General features: G+C 56.7%; 9 protein-coding genes across 9 annotated transcripts; 4 read left to right on the top strand and 5 right to left on the bottom strand.

The window, feature by feature from the left end:
- Positions 1–367: 367 nt before the first annotated feature.
- On the bottom strand, positions 368–2,112 carry JEN1 (Carboxylic acid transporter; the record flags this gene model as incomplete). Its single annotated transcript, XM_066772239.1, has 4 exons — positions 368–1,045; positions 1,113–1,322; positions 1,380–1,785; positions 1,850–2,112. The coding sequence occupies 4 exons, from the start codon at positions 2,110–2,112 to the stop codon at positions 368–370; spliced, it is 1,557 nt and encodes a 518-aa protein (XP_066637518.1).
- An 852-nt stretch (positions 2,113–2,964) lies between these two features.
- SLS55_000731 (uncharacterized protein) lies at positions 2,965–5,244 on the bottom strand (the record flags this gene model as incomplete). Its single annotated transcript, XM_066772240.1, has 4 exons — positions 2,965–3,702; positions 3,757–4,273; positions 4,325–4,957; positions 4,988–5,244. The coding sequence occupies 4 exons, from the start codon at positions 5,242–5,244 to the stop codon at positions 2,965–2,967; spliced, it is 2,145 nt and encodes a 714-aa protein (XP_066637519.1).
- Positions 5,245–6,247: 1,003 nt separating this feature from the next.
- On the bottom strand, positions 6,248–7,478 carry CIC1_1 (proteasome-interacting protein cic1; the record flags this gene model as incomplete). The annotated part of the gene is made up of 2 exons (XM_066772241.1): positions 6,248–7,094; positions 7,156–7,478. 2 exons carry the CDS (start codon positions 7,476–7,478, stop codon positions 6,248–6,250), a joined length of 1,170 nt encoding a protein of 389 aa, XP_066637520.1.
- Positions 7,479–8,539: 1,061 nt separating this feature from the next.
- Positions 8,540–10,247, top strand: TOS4 (target of SBF; the record flags this gene model as incomplete). Its single annotated transcript, XM_066772242.1, has 2 exons — positions 8,540–10,138; positions 10,218–10,247. The coding sequence occupies 2 exons, from the start codon at positions 8,540–8,542 to the stop codon at positions 10,245–10,247; spliced, it is 1,629 nt and encodes a 542-aa protein (XP_066637521.1).
- Positions 10,248–11,833: 1,586 nt separating this feature from the next.
- SLS55_000734 (uncharacterized protein) lies at positions 11,834–12,727 on the bottom strand (the record flags this gene model as incomplete). The annotated part of the gene is made up of 3 exons (XM_066772243.1): positions 11,834–11,908; positions 11,971–12,319; positions 12,384–12,727. The coding sequence occupies 3 exons, from the start codon at positions 12,725–12,727 to the stop codon at positions 11,834–11,836; spliced, it is 768 nt and encodes a 255-aa protein (XP_066637522.1).
- Positions 12,728–17,313: 4,586 nt separating this feature from the next.
- On the bottom strand, positions 17,314–18,050 carry ANB1 (translation initiation factor eIF5A; the record flags this gene model as incomplete). Its single annotated transcript, XM_066772244.1, has 4 exons — positions 17,314–17,384; positions 17,446–17,578; positions 17,631–17,897; positions 18,033–18,050. 4 exons carry the CDS (start codon positions 18,048–18,050, stop codon positions 17,314–17,316), a joined length of 489 nt encoding a protein of 162 aa, XP_066637523.1.
- Positions 18,051–18,923: 873 nt separating this feature from the next.
- On the top strand, positions 18,924–20,625 carry VPS52 (Vacuolar protein sorting-associated protein 52; the record flags this gene model as incomplete). Its single annotated transcript, XM_066772245.1, has 3 exons — positions 18,924–18,992; positions 19,073–19,423; positions 19,465–20,625. 3 exons carry the CDS (start codon positions 18,924–18,926, stop codon positions 20,623–20,625), a joined length of 1,581 nt encoding a protein of 526 aa, XP_066637524.1.
- A 968-nt stretch (positions 20,626–21,593) lies between these two features.
- On the top strand, positions 21,594–22,433 carry SLS55_000737 (uncharacterized protein; the record flags this gene model as incomplete). The annotated part of the gene is made up of 1 exon (XM_066772246.1): positions 21,594–22,433. The coding sequence occupies one exon, from the start codon at positions 21,594–21,596 to the stop codon at positions 22,431–22,433; it is 840 nt and encodes a 279-aa protein (XP_066637525.1).
- A 1,631-nt stretch (positions 22,434–24,064) lies between these two features.
- SLS55_000738 (uncharacterized protein) lies at positions 24,065–25,363 on the top strand (the record flags this gene model as incomplete). The annotated part of the gene is made up of 1 exon (XM_066772247.1): positions 24,065–25,363. One exon carries the CDS (start codon positions 24,065–24,067, stop codon positions 25,361–25,363), a length of 1,299 nt encoding a protein of 432 aa, XP_066637526.1.
- Between the last annotated feature and the right edge of the window lie 83 nt (positions 25,364–25,446).

Here is a 25,446-nt window from a genome sequence, read left to right on the forward strand (position 1 = left end):
GAATGGATTGACTGTGGGCACGTGCGAATCACGTGTGAATATGTGTTTCTATAAATAAACCTGTTGGCCCACGGTCCGCTGTAATTTTCATCCAGACTCCTCACGTGCTGAACTGCCGAGTGCAAATCGGCAATCTGATAACTCATGTCCTTGCTCATACTTTAAGTTAGCATGGATTAGGCTAGCTATATGAAGCAAGTAGAAAATCGGCGCCCGATGAGGTTAGGTGGTTTATCGATTAGGTTGGCCGGGCATGCCCACTCAACTTGCAACTTCTGATAATGGTACGCAACTTTTTTTTTATTCAAAACAGAACGGCATCCATCTGGCTGTAGCGGGATTACAATATTTCCATACACATGAGCGTCTAAACACTGTCTTTCATCGCTGCCCCTCCTTTCTCACCCTCATAGACGCCCGGGCCAGTGGCTCCGGGGTGAACAATGCGTTCGATGCCTTCATGGTCCACGTTCGCAGCCTCCTCCATGTCGCTATCGTGCGCAACATCGAACTCTCTGCCACGATACTCGGGGCCGATCAGCGTCAAGACGATGACGTAGGCATAGACGCAGCCCATGAAGATGCAGATGACCTTTCCATACGCGTAGCGCTCTGTCTTACCCTTGGGAGGCAGCGGGAAGCGCTCTCCGATCGTCGCCTCGATGGTGCTCGATGCGCTGGATACCAGATTACCCAGCTGGTATGAGGTGCCGACGACAAAGGTCCTGAAGCTACCGGGCGACAGTTCCATGAGGTGGATGGGGATGACGCCCCAGGCGCCCTGGACGCAGAACTGCTCGAAGAAGGCAGGCGCGATGATGCGTGTATCGGTGACGAAGGTGTACGGGTAGAGCAGGGCGCCGCCGACGATGCTGATGAAGATGATGCTGAAGCGACGGCCGAATATTTGCGAGCAGTAGCCGATAACGGTGCCGCCGGTCATGGCACCGAGATTAGCGACTACTTGAGTGACCGTGACCGCATCGGCGCTGAAGTTGTACTGGTTCTGCAACATTGTGGGATACAAGTCCTGTGATCCATGCGACTATACATTGACGTTGTTAGCTTGCGTGCCACTCTTTTAAAGATCGATCCGAAAGTGCTGAACTTACCATGAAATTGAAGCCCGCCATGAGCAGGACCATGTAGATAAGCAGAAGCCAGTGTTTCTTGAGCGCGACCTTGCCCTCGGCGACGAAGGTTTTGGACACGTTATGGCCGGCCTCTCGGACTCTCTCGCGCTCTCGATAGGCTTGCGTCTCAGGTAAACAGAGGCGGAAAATGATGATCAAAACAGGTGGGCATGCTCCGAACCAGAAAAGCTATTGGCAACATTAGTCAGGTCTCGTGTCGACTTCAGGCGGAACTCAGCAACTTACAGGTCTCCAGCCATGGCTGGTGGTGTTAACCAGGCCCCTAGCAAAGACGGTGGCTAGCAAGTACCCAAAAGCGTAGCCCTGCTGCAGCATGCCAGAGACCAAGCCTCGCGCCTCTTCCGGACAGTCTTCCAGCGCAGTAGCGGCGGCATTGCCGTACAGACCACCCATAGCAATGCCAAAAAGCGCCCTGACACCCAGGAACTGTTTGTAGGTGTTGCAGAAACCGGTTCCGAGCTCGAGGATGATGAAAAGGACGTTGTTGATGATGAAAGGCCACTTGCGGCCCCAGCGGTCGGCGGCAATTCCGAAGATGATGGAGCCGACAGAACGCAGCATGAGCACAAGGGTGATGCCCCATGTTATGTCCTTCTTGCTCTTATCGAAATCTTCAGCGAGATCCTCGACCCTGCATGTGATGCATCGTCAGCTCGTCAGTGGCTACACGTGCTGGGGTGGGAGGGCGGACTAACGTCAAACTAACGGTGAAGAAGTCGAAGGCATCCCACGACCATGCAAAGAAGGCGACCAGGAAAAACAGCCATTGCTGCGTGTTGAGCATTCGCAGCAGCCTGAGAGGGTTGGGTGCGCGGGTCATTGGCGGCTTGAGCGACGGGATGCGCGTGGCGATGTAGCGGCCAACACTCATGTGCTCGTCAGGATCCACGCCGCTGCTCGCAGGCGCGCGGGCAGCGACGTTTTCCACGCCTTCGGCGCCATATTTTTCTGTTGACATGATGGATTGAGGAGAGGCGCTGCGGGGGTTCTTCTCTGCTGGGCCAGGGAGGCGAAGCTTTGTGCGTGGGTCGCCAAGCAGAACCAAGCGAGTACCAAGCGTGGATGCCGAGGAGAGGTCGCAGGAAACAAGCAACCGCCCAGTGTGGGCCAGAAGCCAAGCAGCCGATGGCTTTATACCCACTCCGCCTCCGTCACGCAGAACGCCGAGGCGGAGAGCGGCTGCTAGATTTGTATGCGACTGTGTCAGCCGCTGCCCGCAATGCGCTCGAGACGGAGTAATATGCCCTGTGCTTGTCAAGCCATCGATGTGTGCCCAGCCCTGCCCAGGAATCCTGCGCTCCCGTCTGCGCTTCTCTTCCCCACACCTGGCTACCGGCGCTGCCTCTGACTGGCCGGCAGCCATCGCGGTGACCGGCGGCTTTCTCTGCGCGGCGTAGCGGCACAGCGTGCCAGTGCCGTCTTACGAACCCGTGCGCGACGTCATGCACGCTGCTCGGAAGAGGCACTGGTGCAGGCCAATCGCGGTCAATGTTGTAGGTCGACAGGCGGGGCAGACCGCGTGCTGCGCCGTGCGACGTCCCCCACTTCTTCTCTCCCCATGGGGCCGCGCACTCACGGACCTCGCCGCTGGACGCTCTGACCTCCCTGCGCACAAGCACATCAAACACCCTGGAGCTGGAGAGAGTGGCGCACATCGTGCACCTGAACTCAATGCGTTACGCCAAACAGTAATCCAATCGCCAAAGATAACGCCCAGCGCCGATCTCGTGCTCTAAGAATGTAAAACCCCTCTTCTATCCACAACCTTCCGAATAGTCCCGAATCTTGTTCTAGCAATCCCTCTCCACGTCTACGAGCGACCCTCTTGGTTGTCACCCTCTCTTTCGAGCGCTTCCGTCAGGCTCTCCAGTTCCGTCATGCGGAGCGCCTGGTCAACGCTGCTGACAAAATGCCTCAGCCCACCGGCCGTTTCCACGATACCGCTCTGCTCAAACAACCTCCAGACCTCGCTCCCCTCGCGACGCACTCGGCAAAAGAACACTCTAACGCCCCTGTCGACGTAGTTTTGCACGATTTCCAACAACACCTGCGCACCTGCACCGTCAAGTGAGGTCACGCCGTGCACATCGAAAATCACGTTCCTGTTGTGCTCCTCGCGACGCACGCGTGGCAGCGCTGGGTGCGCGGCATTCGTGCCATGCTCCTCCAGGCGCTTGAGACGGTTGCGCAGGCTGCCCGTGTTCGCGAAGGTGAGCGGTTCCGGAATCTTGACGATCAGGCACCCCTCGACGAATTCGAGCCTTCCGGGATCCATTTCGGCGTTCTCGAAGCGCTCCGTCGTCCCCGGCACACGGCCGAGAATCTGAATTCGTGGGCGAGTTGAATGCTTGATGACTCTCAGGAGCGAGAGGCCGATGCCCACCGCGATTCCCTTCTTCAAATCCCAGAAAATGGTCACAAAGAAGATGATAAGCATCAAGCTCAGCTCCGACCAGCCACGGATCTTGAGGAAGAAATGAATGTCGTGCGGCGCCTCTTCCACCAGGGAAAACGCGACGACACCAACCATGGCGGAGAGGACACCTTTCTACATGCTTGTTAGGAGAGGTGTCGGCTGGGCCGGTATGGACTGCAGACTTACCGGAAGGTAGTAGAAATACGGAAGAAGGAAGAGTAGGCACATGAGAGTGATCAAACTCAAGAAGATGCTACTCATCGGTGTCCTGCCGCCCGTTGAAGCGTTTACCTTGCTTCTACCGTATCCGCCAAATGCGGGCAAGGCCATGAAGAGCCCTCCGGTCACATTAGCAACGCCTAACGCGACGAGCTCCCTGTTTGTGCTGGTATTGACGGTTTGCAGTCCGTCTTTGGCAGGAGGCAAACTCTTCGCGGCGACAGACGACTCGAAAAATCCAAGCAACGCGATGGTAAAGGCGGTCTCGAAAGCGCTCGAAGCGTACTTGAGATGTGAGAAATCGAAGGGGAAGTGAACCTTGAAAAGGTGGCCGCCCGCTGTGTTGACATCTCCAAGAATGGCCAGGCCGTGTTCGTCCCAGCGGTACCTCCATGTAAGGATGACGGACAGCACGACGACTACGAACCGGTCCGGAATGAATGCAACACCCGGATACCGGGGCTGGAGGCGTTTTTTCAATTCCCTGTTCTGTGTCAGTGCTCGTGGTGCGGGAGAAGGCGTGCATGCAACGAACCTAAAGAACATGATGGTGAAGAATGCACCAAACGATACGGCGCATGTAAGGCTGTGAGACTGCCCGGCATGTCTGATAATGAAGATCAACTTCTCAACAGCACTGCCGTGCTGGACACCGTGTGGTCCGTCTGCGAGACGAGCAATCCCCATCTGCGGGATAAGCTGGTCGATAAAGATTACGACGCCAATAGCACTGATGAAGCCGCGCAAGAATGGTCTGCTGAGGACGTTGTCCAGGAATCCAAGCCGGAATAGGCCACCCAGGAGAATGACTAGTCCAGCGATGGAGGTCGTGATACCAGCAATCTCCGCGTTGAGTTGTGCATCGTCATCGCCCGACGCACCTCTCCGAATGTTCTCTCGAACTACTTCGCCAGTGAGGAGCGAACCCGGGGCCTCGGGGCCGACCACCATCATCGGCGCGGTGCCCAGGACGGCATAGATCAGGGGATTGATAAAGAAGCTGTAAAGGCCGTTGACGGGCGGAATGTGGCCAAGGTTGGACGCGTAGGACAAAGACATGGGAATGTAGAATGAGGCCATCGTGACGGCCGCTACGAAATCACCGCGCAAGTAGCGCAGCTTGTACTGCGGGATCCAGTTGAAGATAGGCACGTAGTAGGCCAGGTACCTGTCCAGAGCGCGTTAGCAGGGCTGGGACTGAGTGTAGGGATCCATTGCGCACATCAGCTTCCTGTTCCTGATGCCATGTCTCTCTGCCAGCCACGAGGTCGTGTTGTGCTTTCCTTGTCCGCCCAGCTCTGATATTGTGTCTCCAAGCAGCGAGGTAGCGGCATCTGGCGTGTTGGCGGTGTCATCGCCCGGATAACGACCGCCAAACCCGTCGCGCAGAATTTCCGAGTTGAAGCTCCCATAGCTTCTCGCCGTCTCGGGCCGCGGCGACCTTCCAGGCGACATAGCGTGCGAAAAAGAAGGGCTCCTCTCGCCGTCGCGTAGGCTCAGGAGATGCGTTCGCGCGTTCGACTCGAGCGGGTCGGGGGGAACTTCGGTGAGTGCTGGAGAGCGAACAGAGGCTGGCGAGCCATGGCGGGGAGAGGTGGGTGTATTGGAGGTGTCGCGAGGTGCAGCCCCACTCTTGGCGCTGGAGATGCCAAAGTCGGTGTGTGTCGATTGTTCGGGCGAGACGGAAGGATAATGCGATTCGCGCAGCTGGCTGGGGGTCGTGGGCGCATGTTGCTGGGTGGAGCGCGCCTGCGAAGGGTTGCGGGAGTGCGAGGGCATTGTGTGGTTGGCTTGAGCCCTGCGGTAGGCTAGTTGCTTGCTTCTCGGCGGGTTGTTATTCACGGGCGGACAGAATGTTGCAGACTGATGGCCACTATCTATTTTTTCCTCTGGGCTTTTTTTTCCCTTAGCCTCAAGACCGACTCACGCGCCGGCCGGGATGCTGACCGTCGCGCTAAGATGTCGCACTTCGAGGCGCGTCTGCGAGGCGGTAATGCGGAATGCGGCTGGCGTATGCATGCGCGTCGTTGCTGACCTCTGTCTTGGTTCGGCGGGGATCTGCTTCTGAGGTTACGCTGCGCTTAACAATACCAGGTCGCCGGGTGGTCCATTTGTCACTGAAACTGAAGGAGCCGGGAGGGTGCCGAGGCCAAGAACGATGCTGCGTCTCGTGCTAATCCTACCTACTACCTCTCCCCTCTACCTGCCAAAACGGTTACACGGAAGCGAGCAATAACATTACCCGGCTCAGGGCCCTACATCGCAGTTAGCGGACCTTGCATCGCACCATCTATGGGTCCATGAAAATTGCATTATTCACTACTTTTGAAACTCGCTTCTTGTGGGGTACGTGAACTGAATGTTGGCTCCAAATGCTACCAGCCCTGATTTTGATCTACTTGACGCCCAAACGCCTCGTTTTGCCCTGCTGACCCTGTGGCATCTTACGGTGCAAGAACTATGCATCGGCTTTGGCCGCCTTCTTCTGCTTCCGCAACGTCTCTTTGCGCTGCGCAATTTCCTTGCCCAGGTCAGCACCCTGCACCTTCTCCTTCTTGGACTTCTTCGCCGGCTTCTCGCTGCTTTCCTCCTTCGCATCCTCAAGTGGCTTTCGCTTCTTGTTCTGCTCATCCTCCTTGATCTTCAACCTCTCCGACCTGTCAACGGGCTTGTGCTTCTCGTCTAGAACGTCCTGCTCCTCCACCCACAGTTCATCGGCCAACCAAACCGGCAGGGCCGTCGTTTCCGGCCCCTTAATGTGGAGCGAGCGGATATTTCTCCAGCCCTTCGGGATCAGCTTCTCTTGCGTGGTGAGCGCTTGAACCACGGCTTTCAGGTTCTCTGTGATCTGCTTTGGCTCAAAGCTTGCGTTTGCAATGCGGATGGCAGTGGTTGCAGACGGGCTCAAGTGCACAAGGGCCGAGTCCAGGGCTTTCTGCATATCCTTCGCCACGGCAACCGGCGAGCCAACGATGCTAGAGCTCTTGTCCTCGGTGGACTTCCTGGGCTTCTTGCCCTCGGCATCCTTCTGCACCTTTCCATTGCCCATCAGGTGGACAGGAACAGGGCGCTTCGCCGTGCTCTTGTAGAAAACCTTGCCGAGGGCAGAAGGAAGGAAAGTGATGATGCGATCGTCGGCCAGAAAAATGTCGTACTCGGCGTAGAGCTGGCGCTTGGCCTCGTAGGTCTTGTACTTCGCCTTGAGCTTAGAAATGCCGATGACGCGGCCAATGCGCTCGCGCAATTCTTGGGGGAAGGCAGCTTCTTCAATCAGGTCTTTGTATGAGCGCTGAGGGTCCGCAGTACTGCATGACGAATTAAAAAGGCCATCCCTCAAGCTACAAAGGCGTCGAAATTCGCTCTTACATGAGACATATCCTCTGACCAGGTGCGGGCAAAGGGTGTGGCAGCGCGATTTTAGTCGGCTTCAGGCGCTTCTTGTCGACGACGTGTTTCTTGGTGGTTACGATCAGCCACACGGGAACCTGGCCGTCGGCGGCGACATCATCATCTTCGGAAGACTCGTCCTCAAGGAGGTTCTTCTTGGTGGACGCGGCGGCCTTGGTGGTCTCGGAGGACTTGATGTGTGCGGTCAAGGCCTTCGCGGCGCGCAAAGCCTGCGCGGAATCGAGCTGGTAGGGCGATGCCGACTCAGACTTGGTCGCCGGGACATCTGAAGACTTCGCCATAGTTGCTAGGGCTGTAGGGTCGGAGTGCGGCGAGTGGGTGCCTCGTGGATGCTGGGCGAGGGTGCCGGGGAAATTCTGAGCCAAAAATGTTGGCGGCTTTCTTTCTGCCGCGCTTTGCCGCCCTCGTCACCGCCGAGACCGCGATACTGGCACGACTCACTGCCGCAGTCGAGGCAGGCCGACTAAGCGCTTGATCACGAGCCCCCATGTAATGGTGTCGGTGAGACAGAACAGAGAACAGAGGAAAGAAGGATTGGCCACGGAGACTCGAAGGCTTGCTTGTGCCGGGCGATTCTCGACTTCGTCTCCGCGGGTCTTGCGACACCGTTTGTGGACGTCACGGCTTCACCACGCTCGCGCGTCCCCAGGGCGAGCTACCCGAAGCAGAGCGTTGGCCGTGACGCGGGCTGCGGTAAGCAAGCGGACGTCCTGGCACGTACATGCTAGCAGCTTGGCCGGGTTGGAAATCTGCGGCCGGCCGCAAGCGGGCAGAAGCGCCGCCGCCATGTGCCGGGTCTGGATTTTGCACGCTCTGGGGGCCGCGATCTGCAGTGCTGCGTGCACTAGACGCGCCGCGATGTCATGGCCAGGCCTAGGGGAGCTCGTGAGCATTGCACGCGTGCGCCGGGGCGGGAAGGAAAACGCGTGGGAGCGCGATGTCAAACAAGCAAGCGGCCGAGCGCGCGCGCGCGGGAAGAGCGTGTCGTGCTGGTGTCGCCTGCGCCATCGGCACGGGGTTCTTGCCTGAAGGTGGAGCAAGTCTGAGCGTCCGCGTCGTAGCATCCACCACCGAGGCGCGCACCGCGTCAGGCTCGCTCAAATTCGCTGCCGGCCGCTCCCAGCCCTCTTCTCGTCTTCTTCTTCCCTCCGCCCTGACCGTCATGGCCGCTTCGCTCTGAGCCCGCCCCGGAAGCACACGTTGCCTCTCGCCGTCGCTGCCCCTGCCCTCAGCTCCTCGCAGCTGCGGCCCCGTCCGCCGCCTGCCGTGCTGCCGGCCCTGTCTTCTTCACGTCGCCGTCCAGCCACCGTCATCCGCCGCGTCGACGCTCGCCCCCGACGCCATGGACTCGCCCATCCGCCGCCAGCACTTCTACTCCGCCATTGACGACTCATCGCCATGCCGGCCTGTCCCGTCCAGCCCCCCGAAGCTGCTGCCCGCCTTTGAGCCTCTGTCGTCGCCCCTGCCCCGGGCCCCCAAGCGCAAGTATGACGATAACAACGCGCTGCCCAAGGCCGAGCTGAAGTACTATCCCACGCCAATGCCCACCTCGTCCACCGGCGTCCTGCCTTCCTCGCCGACGCGCCAGCTTCGCCAACCCCTGCAACGTACTCTCTCTACTCTCTCCGAACGGAACCCTCTCTGCGCCGTGCCCTCCATCGAGGTCCCCGCGAGCGGAGAGCCCCTCCTCATGGGCCGCTCGAGCAATTCATCCCACCACCAGCTTTCTGCCAATCGCCTGATTTCACGCGTCCATGTCCGTGCCATCTACCACGCTCCGAACGACGAGCACACGTCCGGGCGCGTCTTCATCGAATGTCTTGGCTGGAATGGTGTCAAGGTGCACTGCCGCGGACAGATATATGATCTGGCCAAGGGTGACACTTTCTCGTCCGACCAACCCTCAGCAGACATCATGTTGGACGTCCAGGATACGCGTGTCCTGCTCGCTTGGCCCTTTGTCCGCGACAGGAAGCGGAGCGTGTCAGTAGCTTCGGATACAACTTGGGAAGAGGCCACACCCACCAGGAGAAGGGCCGGATCCACCGCTGGCTTCAATTCAAGCCCTCCGCCATTCGCCCCGCAGTCCCCCGAGTCTCTTGGGCCCAAGGCTTCCAATTCCAATGACGACACGTTCCTAGCTTCTGACCCTGCTGACCTCGAGCCTCCAGCCGTCCAAGTGTATGAGGACGGTGAGTCTGGCGATGACAAGGCGCGAGCAGCTCTTGCTGAGTCTCAATCGTCGCGTACTGCCTGCGCCTCTGCCCACGAGGGTAAGACCTCTCAGACCAGTGCTTCGTCTTTTGAGTCTGACGACTTTTCTGATCGAGACGAAGAAAATGATCCTGTGGTTCACTCGTTTGGGCCCTTCGGTGCAAACATTCTCTCGCGCATGCAATCCATGTCCAACGTGCACAGCGGAACTGTTTCGTCCCAGAGCAGGCGTCGCCGTCCCCTTAAGGATCCGAGGTCCCACCCTGAGTCTCCCGACGGTGCACAGAGCAGTTCTGATGCCCCGCGCACCAATTCTGAGCCGACTCCCAGGATTAATGAGTCTCCGATTAAGAACCACGTCATCAATCAGCTTGCCTTCTCTCGCCTCCACTCGATGCCCCTGTCGACGATCCTTGGCAACCTCCCAGCAGAGCTACGTGGTGGATCCACCGACGGTGCACGCTCTCGTCGCGCAGGCAAAGAGGCCATGTTGGAAGAGCAAGCTGCTGAATCGACGGCTAGATTGACCGGCAGCGATCTTCAGCAAATGCTTGACGCCATTGCTTGCATTGGTGAGATCACCCGCGTCGGCAAGGACGCATCCGGCCGCACTCTGGAGAATGAGTACTACTACGTCCCGGAGATGGACGAGAACCACATGCGCCGTGATGCAGTCATGGGCGGTATCGGTGGCACTGGCTTGCGCTCAGTGAGGAAAGCCCACAAGGTAAGAAATCAGCACTCGAGGCGCCTGAATGCTTGCATTACTTTCCAATCCCCGTTTTGCTGATTTTTTCTTTCTCCAGCAATACTACTGGAAGCGCCCCCGCTACTGAAGTTGAGGGGCATTTGCTTAAAGAGCTACGAGCTCGGCCCCTTGCTCTGTGCGAGTGGATCCTGCCGTTGGGCTAGTGCTACAAGCGCACGAAGGATTGTTCGGCTCGACAATGCCGCCCCCGCCAGTGTCTACTTCCGGATAGCTTATAATCGCGTTCGATCCAGCAACCTTCACGTCGACGACCAATTCTACTAGGCGTCATTTCCTTAGTTCCGGTTTCCTATCATACGCTAGAGGGACAGTCCCACATCCTCTCGGGCCCGTCGACCTCGCTGTTATTCCGCTTCGTCGGGCGAAGGACCAGACTATCCCTTTTCTTTCAACTTTTCACGAATGTATGCGGTGTATTATCCTCGTCTTCGCTTTCCCTATCACCGAAATTTTCTAGCCGGTTTGGATACGATCGACGTTTTGCCTACCCTGTTCGTCTACTCTTCCACTTTCACATCACGTTCACCAACTTGGTTCTGCTTCTACCCCGACCCGATCCTCAATTCAAACTTGGAAACCAAAAAAATAGGGAAAAAAGGGCATGGTTACGTTACGGATCGAAAGAAGGCAGGCGGTGGTTATTTGATCCTGCATGAGACATCGGAGAACATGGCAGTAGATAAGATCCAATCAGTGGCGCCTGCTCAGCTGTCGAGAACCTTAATGCGGTCCTACGGCGAAGAGACCATGCGGTCAAGATGACACACGAGCAGACGGTTGCCCCCAATATTGCCCTTTTATTTGCGTTATCTTAGATGCGAAAGCAATGGAGGTTGCATGTCTTGGGTGGCTGGCTGAAAAGGCGCGGAGATAAAATTTGGATCATGTTTTATGGCGTTTTGATTTGCCCCCGATGATGCAATCAAAATTTACGTGACTCGAGACATCGTTGATATCTGAACATCACTGTTCCACGTGCGTGAGATAACGGGGCAGCGCGTTCCTTCAATGTTTCTCCTAGCATTCCCTCCAACCCGCGGTGTTCTTAAAATGTCCATAACGTTTACTTGAGATCTGGCTCTGCGCTCATGTCATGCACGTCATACTGCTTCTCGAGTGTAGCAGCTAAGGGTTCCTTGTTTCTGTCTTTTTTTTTGGGTGAGCATCCGCACTGACCACCGTGACCACTGGCCTTCGATTGTGGGGAATGACGGAGCATCGGCTTGAATTGGCGCGTTCTGATAGGTTCGATCATGTCGCGGTCTTGCTGCTGCAGTTTGCTCGGCCCTGCTTCTGTTAAGTTATTATATGAGGGTCGCCCGATAGTTGAGCTCGGACAGCATAAGTCCGGTTTGGTTCCCGCTGGCTCATTTCTTGCAACAATTGTCAGCGTAATGGAAGCTTTGATGAAGGCTTGACAGTTGACAGAGTGAAAGTAGCGCTCGTACTGTAATATTCAGAGCAGCAAAATGGCAAGTCAGAACTGGGAAATATTAACTCCCAACCAACCATGGTTGACGGCACTCATCCTGCATTTCAATTCTTTTCATTGTTGTTTTGTTGGCTTCCATTACCTAATCTCACCCTTGTGGCCAGGTCTTGCATATCTAGACACCTCAAAGTGCTACAGCAATGCTAAACGGCCTTCCGCGCTTAGACTGCTGCGGAGAGTACAGTCTTCATCGCCTTCTCTAATGCGGTCTGCATGTCGCAGAAAGTATTGATTGCCTATTGTAGTATTAGTACACAAAATGGCATGGCCATAGGGCCATCACGGCACGGAAACTTACGTAAGTCAGCTTCACTTCCTCCTTCCCCTTGTTTGACCGCGTAAACGCAATCCTGTATCCTGCCTCATCGTTTAGATAACTCAACTTGGGCGGCACGGGCGCATGAGCAATTGACGGGTCGTCAAACAGGGAGTGAGCCTGCGCAGCAGGAGACGTTGCGCCAGTCTGCGTGGCGGCGAGCTCGCGGAGCAAAGCGGGTGCGATGGTGATGTGCTGGACGCCGGCTAGTTTCATGCACTCGGCAGCGCTCGTAAGGCTCGCAGGCAAGACCTGCGTCGAGTAGGAATGTGCAAGGAAATATCGCTGGGAGGCGACGCAGAGGGCAAGGTTGGGAGACGGATCGGTGTACCTATACGCTCGTAATGTGAGCTCATGGAGTCTACTTGTACGTGTGGAGACAGGAGGCGACTTACGACTTGTCAAAGTGCACACGGAGGTCGTTGACGTAAGGTGCAATGTATCGGCAACCGACTTCTGCCGCGAGAGCTGCCTGCTCGATCGTGAACAGCGTCGTAGCAAGGGTTCGGATATTGTGCGTGGCCTCGAGCTCCCGGCACGCCTGCAGGCCCTCCCATGTGCCGGCGATCTTGATACAAACACGTGTTGGGTCAAAGGATGAGTCGACTTCCTGGAAAAGAGACACGAGGCGGCGGGCACCGGCCACAGTTTTGACGGTATTGTACGAGTCGAATGGATTGGCTTGAATGTGCACGAAGCCGGTGAGATGAGGGTAGACTTGTAGCGCAAGCAGTATCATCTGAATTGCGGAGGGAGTTCACGTCAGCCTATGCATTGGTTTGCTTGATGGAGAAAACTCACGCCAATCTCGACTGCCAGTGTTTCGACCTTTACATCTGGATATCTTGGGCTCGCGTCTTTCGCGATCGCAGCGGCCTTGTTGAGAAGCTCCTTGTGCCGGTGTTCTTGTAGCTCAAAGCATGCTATTGCCTGGTTGCAGGTGCAGTCAACAAAGGGACCCAGCTCTGCCGCGACGGAGGCGTCGAGCGTATCGCAGTCCACGGCGCTGCGTGAGCGCAGGAGGTCGAGAAGCGTTTGAGATGCCATGAGTCTGTCCAAGTTGTGGTTGCAAGGCCGGGACGGGAAGAGCAAGCAAATACGGTAGGGTGTTAGTAGGCACGATCTGGTGTGGAACGAGCAAACCGGTGTCGGTTCTGAGCTGGCTATGTGGATGACGGAGAACTGTGCAGCCGGCGCTCTGTTGCCCGTGGCGCGACTAGTTACTGTATATGCACGGGCGCCTGTCACCCCAAAAAGCCTCCGGCGGAGGGGCGGAGGGGCGACAGCTGTCGTGGGCCGGCAACCGGCGGAAGGTTGAGTCGCGTGAAGTTGTGGGCCTTGGAAGGCGGGGCGCCAGGTATTGCCGTTTTGGGGAGGAGGGGTAGCCGTGCGGGGAAAGTCACCCGAGACCGGCCAGACCCACGCCAGCTTGCACCTGTACGCAGTGCCTGTAGCTCTTCACTTGAAATCCAATTTATGAGAAGTTGTAGCCAGCTGTTCCTGCAGCAGCACCTTTCTGTCACCATTGCGTACCGGGCAATCTGCTACTGTGCAATATGAATCCTCGACTGCTCAATAGGCGAACGCTCTGTGCCGCACTGCGCTCCACCAATTCCTCCTTCCGCCCTAACACATCCCGTCATCTTTCCACCACCCCCGTACGTTTCCAGCGCCGTGCAGAGCAGGGCCGTAGCTTCCCTGAACAAGACACCAGCACCAGGGACGACGCCGCATCCCTGCCCCCGTCGACCGCGCCTCCCTACCCTACAACGGCATCTACCGGCGGCCACCTCCCGCGCCTCCAAGATAAGGTCGCCGTCATCACTGGGGCTTCTTCCGGCCTCGGCCGTGCAATTGCTTTGGCTTACGCTTCGCACGGCGCCAAGTTGATTGTTTGCGCGGACTTGCGCCCCGCCCCATCGCTTGGGGCGGAAGATGAGGAGGATGCAATAGTTCCGACACATGAGCTCATCAACAAGAAATTCGGTAACGGCAAGGCCATCTTTGCCAAGTGCGATGTTGGGCTTCCAACCGACGTCAAACAGGCCATTGACCTGGCCGTTAGCGAAGGCGACGGACGCATGGACATGTGAGTATATTCATTGTGATGACTAAGAGAGAACCGAGCAAGTATACGAGAATCGTCGCGTCAAGCAGCAGGCATGCAAGGGACTGACCTAGACTTCATCGTGCCAACTCTAGCATCGTCAATAACGCGGGGCTTGGAATCAAGGATAGATCGATCCGTGTGCACGAGGAGGATGACGACGAGTTTGATAAAATGATGTGAGTGTATCAGCGTATGCCCAGCTCTCAAGGCGAAGGAATGCTGAGATATCGGCCAGGAGAGTGAACCTTCGTGGAGTCTATCTCGGCTGCAAACACGCCTGCGCCCAGTTCCTCAAGCAAGGCCCGGACCCCTCTGGAAGACGAGGCTGGATTGTGAATGTTGCCAGCATGTTGGGCTACGTGGGAATCACAAACGGCGCCGGTGCGTCACGTCCCAGACATACCTTCCAGCCGGTTCCAGCTGACAATATGCCTCTGGCAGCCGCTTATTGTGCAAGCAAAGGCGCCGTTCTGAACATGACCAGACAGATTGCCGTTGACTACGCAGCTGACAGAGTCCATTGTAATGCGCTGTGCCCTGGTTGTAAGTTGCCAGCCCCAGCGTTGCCCGACTTCTTTAACAAGCTTCAGTCACGAAAACCTCGATGACGAGAGGAAACTTTACCGACCCCGAGGTCAATGCGTCCATGGCCAACACTACACCTTGGGGCGAATGGGGAAATGTGACGGATGTGGCTAAAGGTGCTGTCTTCCTGGCCTCGGATGACGCTGCATGGGTGACTGGAGTCGGGCTACCCGTCGATGGTGGTTATTTGGCGCAGTAGCCTACAGGAGAACGCCAGCGGCTAGGTAGCATGGGTCTTCGGTCCTCATGTTAGAATTTCTGACATCGGGGCGCTGTTTCGGTAGCGTTGTAACGGTCAAGGCTCAATTGTGTCTTCCCCAGGAACGATGCCACCTGCTAGCGAAACTATTCACCAGTAATCTCATCCACCGCTACAACGCTCACGGTGGTTGATTCCGAGCCCTGGGTGGATTGTCGTTGGGTATGCTTTTTTGCTTCGTTAAGAAAGTTCCGGAGTGTATGTAACAGCTCTGCTAAAGTAGCCCCACACCCAGACCCGTGAGCGCCGTAAAATCCCACTCCACAACCTTGCCACCGCCGTAACGAAACGAGTCGCTTATTTGAGCTTCTTCTTGGGGCGGAGCTGGTTGGTGTGACCGCACTTCTTCTTGCGGCAGTTGGTGGCACGCGGAGGCAGACGGGCCTGCAGATTTGTCAGTCTTGTCTGGTCCCGGGATTTATGGCGCAAGATCGCTTTCGCAGCGCGAACTCGATCCGGTCAGCGGCCTTGGAATCAACGTACGTAGCACTTGCGGCAGATCATCTTGTCGCAGTTGTACTTGGAGGCAAGAGCCTTGAGCGAGGGCTCAATGATACCACCACGGAGACGGAGGACCAGGTGCAGAGTAGACTCCTATAGAGCGATGCGCATTAGCAATCCATCGGCACGTAACATACTCGCAGCCAGAGTCATGGGTGTAGCCTCCAGACTGCCCAGCAACTTAGGCATCCGGGATACCGTACCTTCTGGATGTTGTAGTCGGACAGGGTGCGGCCATCCTCGAGCTGCTTGCCGGCGAAGATCAGGCGCTGCTGGTCCGGGGGAATGCCCTCCTTGTCCTGGATCTTGCTCTTGACATTGTCGATGGTGTCCGAGGACTCGACCTCGAGGGTGATGGTCTTGCCCGTGAGGGTCTTGACGAAGCTACGCGATACAGTCGTCAGTTCTCGTTCGGCACTGCGAGGCGGCGCAACCGGTCGCGGGCATGATGGAGGCTCACATCTGCACTACATCGCGGATCAGAGTCAGCAAAGCGCTCAGAAGCTCAGCATGAAGGCGGTTGGGGCAACTCACTCTTTGCTGTTCCGTTAGTGACCTGGTGATGCGGACAAAGTGTCGTCGGGCAAGAGGTCAAAACCTGCGTGGGGGAGTTTCGGCTGGCTGGGCTTAGTGCGCGTTAAGCGAGCCGACGTGCGGCTCCACCGCGCAACGCCGATGCCTTACAAACGCTGCATGCGTCACCTTCCACAGAAAACACTTGGATTCTTAGGTCTGTTGGCAAATACGGATCGCTGAATCTGCTGGTTGAACTGTCAAGCGACCGATATTTCTTTATACTAGGTGCGCCGTTAGTGAGTAACACCTTGTGGCGACATTTCTCCGACCTCACGTGCGTTTTGGTTCACCTTTTCTGATCGTCCTCGATTGTACGAATCAGGTTCTTCGTCACTTTAAGCCTCCTACATGCACTCTTTCGAGGTGCAATCATCTACGACCAACCAAACCGTGCTACAAAGTGTCCCGATTGGGGAACTGTGGACAGGAAATGAAATGTGCTATGGATGAATAGAGGATACTAGGTCCTCCAATTCCGCTGAATGCTCTTCCCTGATTCCTTTCGACCCTACTCATTTCGCCCTCGCTTTCGCCTTGCATGCCGAAGACCATCCGTCCTCGGCAATCGCGTCCTGAAAGCGTCATCGTACATAAGTTGCCAAGCTCATCTCTGAAAGAGTCCGCCATAACGCCTGCTTGTATTAAGAATGTGCCACGCCAAGTAACCGACACTTGACCATTTCCAGGGCTACTCTGCAAGAGAGCTCGAGGATTTCATTCATGAACGAATGATTTGTTTGCTCGTAGAAGGGTATGCAGACTTAGGCTTGGACCACCAGTACAATTGCTTGTTCAAAGGCAACTTTAGGAAGGATGACATGGTTGTAACCCAATGAAGCAAGAAATGCATATATATCGAAAGACTGGATTGTTCTGTTGGAGCTCGGAAATGCATCCTCAGGGTTCAATGCTTAGTCCGTCGGCCAGCTCTGGATGTCGTTCCCTTCCAAACATCAGATAAAGTCCAAATAGTGCATGCATCACTCGAGCGAAGAACGAAGACGTCTATTTTCCGTGACATCGTAATGATTTTTGGAGCCGGTATGTTTTCATATCGCAGCGCTGCCCCAGCTAATGTAATCCCGCGCAAAAAAAAACCAAATCCACACCGCTACCCGCCTCAAGTGGCCGTTCAAGGATCAAAACTGAAACTGCCACGACTTCGGGGCTACAACATGACGCGCACATGTTCTGCTTTCAAAGAACATGAGCTGTTGTGAGTAGCGCCCGAGCAGGGCTCCATGCTTGCTCCAATTGCGGCCCCTTTTGCTTAACTTTCCAAGGAGAAAAATGTTTAAGCGCCCTTGGGAGCCTCCTTGGCGTCGATGCAGGCCTCCTCACCCATGGAGGTAAGGACAACGACGTCTGCAAAGATGTTAGCTATCGCATCGCAAAAATCACGTCCGCGCTGTCCGGGGCTACTTACTGGTGTCCTTGCCATCCTCGGTGAAGAGCTTGTTGATCTTCTCGCCAACCTCACCATCGGGGAGCTTGACATCGTCCTTGAGGGAACCGTCGTCGGACATGAGGGAGAGGAAGCCATCGTCGGTGACATCAAGCTGCAGATCATGTCAGCATGGGGCTGGCGCATCTTGGCTGACCGCGACTTACGAGCTGGTATTCGCTGCGCCTGACGTTGGGGACGTCCATGTTGTGGGTGGACGGGGAGAGATCCTCGAGCTTCTTGCCGGTGAAGATGTCGATGGCGACAAGGTGGACCTTGGCGTGACCGTGCTTGCCAGTCTTCGAAGTGGACATTTCGACGATCTTGCAGGGACGGTTCTTGATGACGACGAAACCGTTCTTCCTCAGAGCAGAGCACTGCATGGGGTAGGTGAGAGAGGCACCGGCATCGGCGCTCTCGAAGGTGTGCTCATGCTAGAAGCGCGTGTCAGCAGACATTCCACAGGGGCTGGATGGCGAGTCGAATGTCGAGTACGCAGCCGGGCGCAACAACAATCGATAAAAGGTGGGGCATGCGAGAAAAAAAACAGCCGTGGCGATGGCACGTACCTGGGCGTCGTCGGCCATTGTGTCGTGTGGAAGCTGGTGGTGCGACGAGGCTTGCGGGGGAGGAAGAAACGGGCGGAGAAGAAGTGGCAGGTGATGGGAGGGGTCGAGGAGGATGGAGAGTTGGTTGTGCGATTTCTGTTTGGACGAGGAGGGGAAAAGACTAGTCTTCCGGAACAACCAAATCGCCGTCGACCCATTGGGCCAGCTCCCGTCCGGCGTCAGCGTCCGTGCCAGGTTGCCCCCCAAGCCGCAGCCGGCGCTTCTGCGCAGGCACGGGAGCCCGCCGTGCCCGCTCCAGGCCCAGCAGCTCCCCCGGCCATCCACCGTGACGCCTACCGTACTTCCGCGCCCCGCGACACCATGCCCCGCGCGCCCACGCTACCGTGATGTGGTTCGCATCGCAATCCGCGCAGCACTCGCCCGCGCCCTCGCCCTCGCCCGTCCGCTCGTACTCGCCTGCCCCTAACCGCCGCCCGTACCTGGCGCCGCTGCCCCAGCGCCCCGGCGTCAACCCGCGCTCGTCGTCATTGTCCCTGTTGTCGCCCACCTCGTCCAGCTCGAGCCTGCCCACCCAGGCCCGCCTCCCCAATGGCTCCGGCCTGCGCGTGCAGATCAACAGTTCGCCCCCTGCCGACGTGCCGGATCCGCAGAAGGTGCTCGAGGAACTCCTAGGCGGCCCGCCCAAAAGGCAGAATCCAGAGCAAAGCGACGAGTCGGCTCGAGCTGCGGTGGAACGTCCACCGGAAATTACAGAGGATGTAGATTTTGGCGGTTTAAGCCTGACTGCATTTGCAACCGTAGAATGCGAATCGCCACGGCGACCCGCTGACCTGCAGGCCCACAGCGCCGAGTCCGTCGAGGAATGTATGTTCACCCTGGCTCGCCTTTCCCATGTCATACTCACATACACAAGACGCCCAGGCTAGTGACAAACTTGAGGACCTGCACCGCTCCGTGACGGTATGTCTGCTCTCTGCGTGAAAATGCTACCTTATGTACCCGTGATGCGCTCGCCGTGCCGCCAAGCTGATCGCGTACAGGCCTGTGATGAAGTGCTCAAGTCCGTCGAGACATATCTCACAGGTTTCCAGGCTGACCTGGGGTCCGTGTCCGCGGAGATTGAGACGTTGCAAAACCGTTCGCTCAGTCTCACCACGAAATTGGAGAACCGGAAAGTGGTGGAGAAGCTGTTGGGCCCTGCAGTCGAAGAGAACAGTATATCCCCCGCCGTTGTCCGACGTATAGCGGAAGGGCCGGTGGATGAAGGGTTCTCAAAGGCTTTGCAGGAGCTCGAGAAACGATCAAAGGCTGTCAATGCAAAGTCAAATGACGACAGTAAGGTCAAGGCCCTCAATGACCTGAAACCGCTTCTCGTGGACCTGACGAACAAGGTAATTTGTACCCTGGTTACTCCCTGCACAAGCTAACTTAGCTCTCTATGAACAAGGCTGTTGAGCGCGTCCGTGACTACATCGTTGCGCAGATCAAAGCGCTCAGATCGCCGAGCATCAACGCGCAGGTCATCCAGCAGCAAGGCTTCTTGAAATTCAAGGACCTCTACGCCTTTCTATCTCGCCACCAAAAGAAGCTCGCCGACGAGCTCTGCCAGGCATATGTTAATACAATGCGTTGGTATTATCTCAACCACTTCACGCGCTACCACCAGGCGCTTCAGAAACTCAAGCTACATGTAATTGATCAGCACGATGCCATGGGTTCGGAGGGCCAAAGACGCGGTGCCATGTTGAGCACACCGCACGACGCTTTCTCCATTGGCAGACGGCTGGACCTCCTCAGAGGGTCAAACCACAACGCTCTCACACTACACGTTCTCGAGGAAGACAAAACCACGCATTATCTGGAATTGTCCTTCCATACCTTCAACCTCGCCATTGTTGATAACGCAGCGTTTGAGTATACGTTCCTAACAACCTACTTCTCCTCATCTCAGTCCTATCATGCCATTGGCCGCACCTTTGCACAAATCTTCGAGCCGACCTTTGCTCTTGGCCAGGCTTTGACAAAGTCTCTCATCGACACAACCATGGATGCACTGGGCATATTGCTATGCGTGCGTCTTAACCAGCACTTTGCTTTTGAGATGCAACGTCGCAAGGTCCCCGCCGCCGAAGGCTACATCAATGGAACCAATATGCTGCTTTGGCCGCGCTTTCAGCAGATCATGGACACGCATTGCAAGTCTATACAAACACTGACAGCTTCATTGCCGGGCCGCCCGGCAGCGTCTAGCATTCTGGCGTCATCATCTACATCAGCCTCGGAAGCTCAGAGCACGGCGCCGGTCGCCTTGACTCAACGCTTCGCTAACTTCCTGCATGGCGTTCTGGCGTTGAGCTCTGAGGCGGCAGACGATGAACCTGTCTCAAATAGCTTGTGGCGCTTGCGCATTGAGTTTGAGGCGTACCTGCTCAAGCGGAGCAAAGGCATCGCGGAACAGCGGAAGAAAGACCGCTTTCTGTTTAATAATTACAGCCTAGTCGGTACAATCTTGGAAGAGGCGGGTGGAAAGTTAGCGGAGGAGATGCGGTCGCATTACGCGGAGCTTCGGGATCAGCACAAAGATGGCGCCTGAAACAGCGTCCGGGATCAATTATTGAAAAGCTTAACGACCAGAGAAGCATTTGAGCTCTTGGGCACTTCCCATACCCTGCAAGATACATCAGTGTGAGTTGTTCGGCCTGCACTCGTGTGCTAAATAAAGTTGGTCGCATGCGTATGGAGCGGACACAACCACCCTACAACGTCCCATCACGGCTCTCTTTTCATTCTTATCACTGAGCTGAAACGAAGGGTCCATCTCGGTGCATTGGTACCTGCACCATGATGACAGGGCTAGGTTTCCAAGTAGGATCGAAGGATCTTTATGATCAATACTGAAGACTCATGTTAGAAATAGCCGCGTACTCAGGCTGATATGCAAGCACACTGGGCGCATTCCGGCCTCGCAACAACCTGCGTAGCTCTCGAATCGTTGGCATGCCGAAAAGTGATAGCCCCGGTCGAAGATCTTGGATATTGCCTCCGGTGAGCAACGCACGCTTGTTCTACCCTGCAAGATCTCATTGCACGGTTCAAGTATCTACTGCTAGGATAGCTGCCTGTCATGGGAGGATGCTCCCGTCGAAGGATCCCAGGCAACAAGCGCTATCCTTCGAACGGCTAATGGCCGCTGCGCCTTGCTCCGCTAGCCCATTCCGGGCCGCCGGCGGAGCAATAATCATGCCGACCGACCGCATATTCACCCGCTTTAACCTTCACAACACCCCGTCTGACCGGACTTCGACCTCACAATCGCAATCATGGAACAACTACAGAGAATTATGGCTTGCCTGGCAGCGGGAGGCGCAGCATCGAAGGCCATATCCATCATGACTATAAAAGAGCTGGGCCGAGAGCAATGAACATCCCCGATATCAACATCATCAATCAATCCTCGACTCCGAGCAGCCACAAGTCTTTCCATTTCCAGCAAGACAACCTTCAGCTATCAACTACGACAATATTCACAACCTACTTCCGTCTCCAACCAACACCAGAACCATGAGCGCCAGCATCAACACCCCAGTTCAGACCATCGCCTTCCTCGGGGCCACGGGCGGCTGCACCCTGCCCGTACTCGAGCGCACCCTCAAAGCCGGTCACCACGCCACCGCGCTCGTCCGTAACCCTGCGAAGCTGCGCACGCTTCTGCTCGACCCCGCCCGCGGCGTTGCCGCCGACGTGCTCGACCGCAACCTCACCATCATCGCCGGCGACGCTTCCGACGCCACGGCCGTGCGCACTCTGCTCACTGTGCCCGGCAAGGAAAAGACGCTCGTCAACACCATCATGAGCGGCGTCGGTTCGTTGCCCAAGCTCCAGTGGAGCCTGCGCAGGCCCGTTTCGCTGCAGCAACCGGGCCTCTGCGACACGGCGACGCGCACCGTGCAGGATGCGCTGAGGGACCTGATCGCCGAGGGCTACCGCGTGCGCGGGACTCAGGGCGAGGACGAGGGAAAGCCGGTCATGATCGCGATCAGCACGACCGGCATCAGCAGGCTGCAGCGCGACGTGCCGGTGCTGTTCGTGCCGCTGTACCACTGGTTCCTGTGCGTGCCGCACGAGGACAAGCGGAACATGGAGGATCGCGTCGTGGCCGCCAAGGAGGAGGGCTCTCTGCGGGACTTTATCATCGTACGGCCGTCTCTCCTGCTTGATGGAGAGGCGAAGGGGGCGCAGGCGTTGCGGGTGGGATGGGAAGGCGTCAAGACATCGGATCAGGCGCCAGGCCCCGCCGTCGGGTATACCACCACCAGGAACGAGGTCGCCGCTTGGATCTGGGAGGAAGCAATCATGAACAGAGAGAAGTGGGCGGGTAAGTGCGTCTCCCTGACGTACTAAACGAATTGCATATGTGAGAGGAGCGGCATCCGGTAGAAAGCTGGACTTGTTTAAGCGCGGGGTTCTCTCAAATGGTTTTTTCTTTTTAATCTCTTTCAGAAAGTTCGCGTAATATCTTGGATTCCATAGTCAGTTTCGATGCTTTCCATATCTTTGCGTTTTGGCGCGTTGTCAGTAGATGCATGTTTTTGAAATCTTATTGATCTGTTGAAGTTCAGAGACTCGCTATACCTGTGAATACGTTGACGGGATTAGTATTAGACACTTCGTCGTATGATACCTTGTAACGTAGTTTGTGCCCCTCTAACCAGTCAATCCATCCATGTCCCAGCGTATGTTTCTCTTCCTTCACCCTCTTTAGGCAGTGTCATCGAGAGGACCCCAAAAGCCAGCCATTCTACGCTTTCCATCCTTTGTGCTCATCGCGCTGGACAGGGATAGCTGGAACAATGGAATTGTCTCAACCGGGGCCTATCACGGCTTTAATGCACTCTCAGAACAACGCTATTGTCTACCGAGGCAGGCTCTCTGAGCTCGATGTAAACAACTCCTCTTGAGAATGATATATAGCACGCTGTGAATCACTGAACTCATCATCATCACAACCACCGTCCTCATCACCCCCACCACCAACAGGTCCTTTAACCTTTTCACTCCACCGACTCAAGCCAAGTACAACACTTACCACCACCAGTCATGCACATCCCCAAGTCCCAGCCCAGAAACACGGCCATCGTGAAGTGCTCCCACCCCAAGGACATGGCTATTGTCGAATGCTGCAAGTGCGGCGCCGACAACTCGGCTGACTCGTACTACAGCTGCAGCAACTGCGGTCATACTACCAGTGGCTGCTGCACTTGGATCGGCTGATTGATTGATTGAATGAATCGACACCAAGTGTGACGTGGTAACTTGAGCACCTTGAGAAGAGTGTGTAGTAGCATGAAACATAAATACTAGATTTCTCCACCAGTCCTGAAGCGTTCACTTGTATAAAGTATGTTGTTGATACCCTACTAGTGATTGACTGTTCGTATCACTAAATACTCACAAACCTTGGCAGGAACGTCAAAACAAGCTGAAGTAAAGTTAGATGATCATTCTGCTGCAAGGCAAATACCTAACGATGCATAGAAGTCATATCGGCTTATTGTTTAAGCTGATAAAACCAACGATCATGAAGACCAAACGCCAATTTCAGTGCTCACCTTTCACCTCCGCACCAGATAACGCATAGCTGCTGCCGATCTTCAGAAATAACTGTACGAATTGAACGAGCTGCCCAACAAATTAACACGCCTGTCTCAGCCGTCGCAAAAAAGTCAGCACACTCAAAGCATCCTACCGTGAGTCGCAACAAAAAGCTTGGGAAAAGATCAACACGGCCGTCGATCTCAGCTTCCACGAAGGTGTCGCAATCTGGCGTTGCAGAAGCGGGGGAGAGGTGCGGCGAAATTGTCGGCGCTTCGGGAAACTCAGCCCTGCGTCCGTGCGCGAGCTTGCAGAGCTGTCCCTTCTTCTTCAATTCACGCCCACGTTGGAGATGTCCATCGCAACCGGCTCCAACAACAATCCTCTACTGCGACCAATCCACCCCCATCTGCCGAACCGACGCGTCGTCATCCGCAACAATGCCGCCCAAGAAACGCGCCAAACCCTCCACCGCAGCCACACCGCACGCGTCTACCCCCAGCAAGACACCGACCAAAGACCTACCCCCATCCAATGCCGCCGCCCCGACCAGCGCCTCGGCCGCGGCGGCGGCCGCCCTCCCCTCCGCCGAATCCATCCTCAACGACCCGTGGACAGACGACCAGGAAACCTCGCTCTTCAAGAACCTCATCCGCTGGAAGCCGACCGGGCTGCACAAGCACATGCACATGATCCAGATCGCGTCGTCCATGACGCGCGAGGGCTTCAGCTACCAGATGCGCCAGCACCTGCACGGGCCCGGCAGCAGCCACGACCACGGCTCGGCCAACCACACGCGCATCCCCGGCATCTGGAAGAAGCTCGCCGAGCTGTACGACCTCGAGGCGCTGGACGAGCGCGAGAACGCGCACGCGCTGGCCGCGTGGCCGGACGTTGCGGATCGCAACTTCGCCCTTGCGGCGCCGAGGCGGAGGCGGAGGAGGCGGGGCGGCGATGACGGGGACGGGGACGTCGAGATGGGCGATGCTGGCGCCGCTTCCGCCGACGACGACGACGAGGAGGAAGAGGGTAGCGGTGACGAGGAGGAGGACGAGGAGGATGAGGGCCCGTGGTTCCAGCTCCCGGACGATGAGTTCGCGCAGGCCATGTGGGACCGCAGGATCGCCAATCCGGGTGGTGCGGCTGGAACAGCAACAGCAACAGCAGCAGCAGCAACAGCAGGCGGTGGCGCCGCTGGCGCGCAGGACAACACTACCGATTCAGCAGAAGGCAACAGCCTAGACAAGAGCATGCGTGGTAGGGGGAGGAAGCCGTCGCCCCGCGTCATCGTCGGCAGCGGTCGTGGCGGCGACAGCAACAGGCGGAGCGAGAGCCCGCCGGCGTGTCCGGAGCTGCTGCCCAAGGTGGGCGATCCGGCGCCGTCAACGGTGATTGAGCAGGACGCCGAGGCTGTGGATACGGACGACGCTCGCTCGCATGCCGGCTCACCGGCTGCAGGCAGCAAGGCCAAGGGAAGTGCCAGTGCGAAGGGCGGCATGAGAGCGGCGGCGGCGGCGCGCAGCAGGGGTGGCAGGGCTGCGGGTCGTGGTAACGTCAAGGCCCAGTCGGCCGAGCCCGAAGAGGAGGATGACGAGGATGAGGAGGAGAGCAGCAGTGAGGAAGAAGAGGAGAGCGAATCGCCGCCGGCCAAGGATGGCAGAGCATCGCGCAGCGGCAGGAGGACTGCGGCGAAAGGCGGCGGAGGCACTAGCAAGAGGACCAGCGGCCGGAAGAAATAGAATGGCGGCGATCCCGACGTGCTGCTCCGCTGCTGTGTTCCGAAGTGCCGGTCTTTACATGTTCGTTGCTTAATTTCAAGATA

This window comes from Diplodia seriata (assembly GCF_021436955.1).
Source record: "Diplodia seriata strain FDS-637 chromosome Unknown scaffold_1, whole genome shotgun sequence".
Taxonomy (NCBI): Eukaryota; Fungi; Ascomycota; class Dothideomycetes; order Botryosphaeriales; family Botryosphaeriaceae; genus Diplodia; species Diplodia seriata.